The sequence below is a fragment of the Labrus mixtus genome, chromosome 13 (assembly GCF_963584025.1).
Source record: "Labrus mixtus chromosome 13, fLabMix1.1, whole genome shotgun sequence".
Taxonomy (NCBI): domain Eukaryota; kingdom Metazoa; phylum Chordata; class Actinopteri; order Labriformes; family Labridae; genus Labrus; species Labrus mixtus.
In genome coordinates this window covers 7,007,301-7,009,747 of record NC_083624.1, presented here as the reverse complement: position 1 = coordinate 7,009,747, position 2,447 = coordinate 7,007,301, and the positions used below count along the sequence as shown (strand labels likewise).

The 2,447-nt window shown below is 43.4% G+C and overlaps 1 protein-coding gene across 1 annotated transcript in view; it reads right to left on the bottom strand.

The window, feature by feature from the left end:
* Positions 1-880, bottom strand: part of irs2b (insulin receptor substrate 2b) — a 13,404-nt gene extending 12,524 nt beyond the window's left edge. The window contains exon 1 of the mRNA XM_061053457.1: positions 1-880. This exon is cut by the window's left edge and continues 2,703 nt beyond it. Coding sequence (XP_060909440.1) covers positions 1-616 — 616 coding nt within the window. The 5' untranslated portion in view covers positions 617-880.
* Positions 881-2,447: the final 1,567 nt, after the last annotated feature.

Sequence of the window (2,447 nt, the reverse complement as noted above, 5' to 3'; positions counted from 1 at the left end):
GGATATTCATCAGCTGTAAAATGACGGAGGCGATCTCCGTGTTGAGCTTCACAAAGCTGATAGTCCGACTGGAAAGACAGAGTCTGTACACCCCGGTCAAATTCCTGCTTTGCCCCAGGCCTTTAGATTTCAGAATGACTTGCCATACCTCCTTATAGGCGGCGGAAACCGGCGTTATAACCCCGTAGCTCGCTTCGTCGAAGCCGACAAGCGAGGAGGCAGAGTTGGACGCCGAGCCGTCGCACACTTTCCCCTCTCCCATTAAATCCGTCAGCTCCCGGTACCAACTCTCCTGCTCCTGCTCGTTGTCCGCAGCCACGGCGAAATACTCATCCTTGGTGTAAAGAGCGATTAGGTATTTGTGTTTTGCGTCCGCTCTCTTGTTGATATTGAGGCAGCAGTCCAGAGGAATAACTCTCTTCGCGGCTGATTTGTTTTTCCATTTCTTCTCGCTCTCGTAGTACTCCAGACGCGCAGGGAAACCTTCGCACTGCTCCTTTAAAACGAAAAAGCGCTTGTGTCCGTGTTTCTGCTTCTTCAGATACCCGCATTTCTTGATATTGTTTGTATTGCTGGGTAATAACGGCTGCTCTCCCGTGTTAGGCGGACTCGCCATCCTCGTCCTTCGTCGCTCTTCAGACACAATGCTTCTTCCCCCTCTTTCCCACTCGAGTTGCTAAAGAAACCGACGCGCTTTTATTTTTTTTTTAATCCTCTATTTTCCAGAGAGCCGGTTGAGCGTACGCGTTCGTCTTCTCCCAAAGCTGGCCAATAAATAACACATGTCGGCTAAAGTCTCCGTAACCGAGGAGGAGGAGGAGGAGGAGGAGGGGGGGAGAACCAAACATGTGACGATCTACACATCCAGAGCTCGTTTAAAGAAAAAAAAAAAACGAGGGGGGGAAAGGAGAAGGAAAAAAAAAATACACACACCGACAGTGGGCGGTGCGCACCCAGCTCATTGGGCTTATTGGTGGAAACGGCATGAATGCTAGAGTGAGATGGCCCTGTTCAAAGAGAGAGAGAGAGAGAGAGAGAGAGAGAGAGAAGGAAATAAATCCCTCCTACTATAACTCTGCCCTCTCCCGTCTCTTTTGAGCGTAGTCGTTCAGGACTTTATTTAGAGCAGCATGGTCCTGTGATCCCACAATGACTAGTGATACCATTTTTTTTCTGTTATCTAAATATACCAAACGAGATGTTATAATCTAACCCCAAAAAACCCAGAATTTGCGTCATTTGAGAATTTGAGGTGGATTATAAAATACATCAGAATAAATAGTGACCTACATGTGTGTGGTCCCCCCATTTTATTACCTTAATAAACATTTTTGTGTGTGTCTTTCATCGACGTTTTATATAACATTTGGCCATGTTAGAGCATGTCTGTAGAGGCAGTCCGTCCCTACAACTAGTAAACACCTCATAGTCGAGACTGCAGACTCTGTGACAGCAATTTAATATTCCCTCTGCGTCGCCTTACAGGAACACAGTCAGGGTATCAATTGGATATACTATCCTTGCTTTCCTTTTTGGTTGTAGTGAAAGTACCAAAGTATTCATGATAAACAAGTAGTATGCAGGCTGTAGCTACACAACACACAGGGAAGGGTAGACATAGTGCAGTGTGCTTTATTGCGTAACACGCTCGCCTACTGCTTTATTCATGTTTGCCAGCAGCTCCTGGGATAGCTCTGCTCAGCTACAGACTATATTTGTCTTCCCATTCAGAAAGAGCACGACGACGCGACAGATATGAATCCGGATGTGGAAGTGTCTCCAAAACGTTTAAGGTGGGAGTGGTGGCTGAAACTTAATGCACAAACAAAAATACCAACCCCTCTTTTCTGAGCAAAAACAGAGGAATGAGGGAATGACCCATATAAGGCTGGAATGAAAAACAAAAAACCCCTCTGATCATGATGATGACGTAAAATATCTCCGGATCGGAGTGCGTCAGTAGCTGGTTTGTGTGCGTAATGATGAAACGTTTGAGCCAACTGGGTACCGTGGTGTGTGTGGAAGATGATGAAAGTTTTGTACACTGACAGCAGACTGAAACAAGAGAGGCTGGCTGGCTCCTACTTCCTGAGGGGAATATGGGATTCACCTCCTCAGGAAGAGGAGGTGGATAGCAGATCAGATGAAGTAAACAGAGACTTGTCATAGAAATCAAACTTAGTCAGGACAAGTGAATAATAATAATAATTTCATGTTCAACTCTGAAGCTATTCAATAGTACACTCAGTTTACTGCACATTGCACATATTGCACAAGTTTACTTTTTCTTTAAATTTTATTTTATTTACCACTTTGTTTTGTACCTTTTGCACTATTTAGAATTTATTACTGTATATATTATTTATTTTATTTTACCTTATTTTATTTTATCTTATTTTACCTTATTTTATTTTATCTTATTTTACCTTATTTTATTTTATTTTACC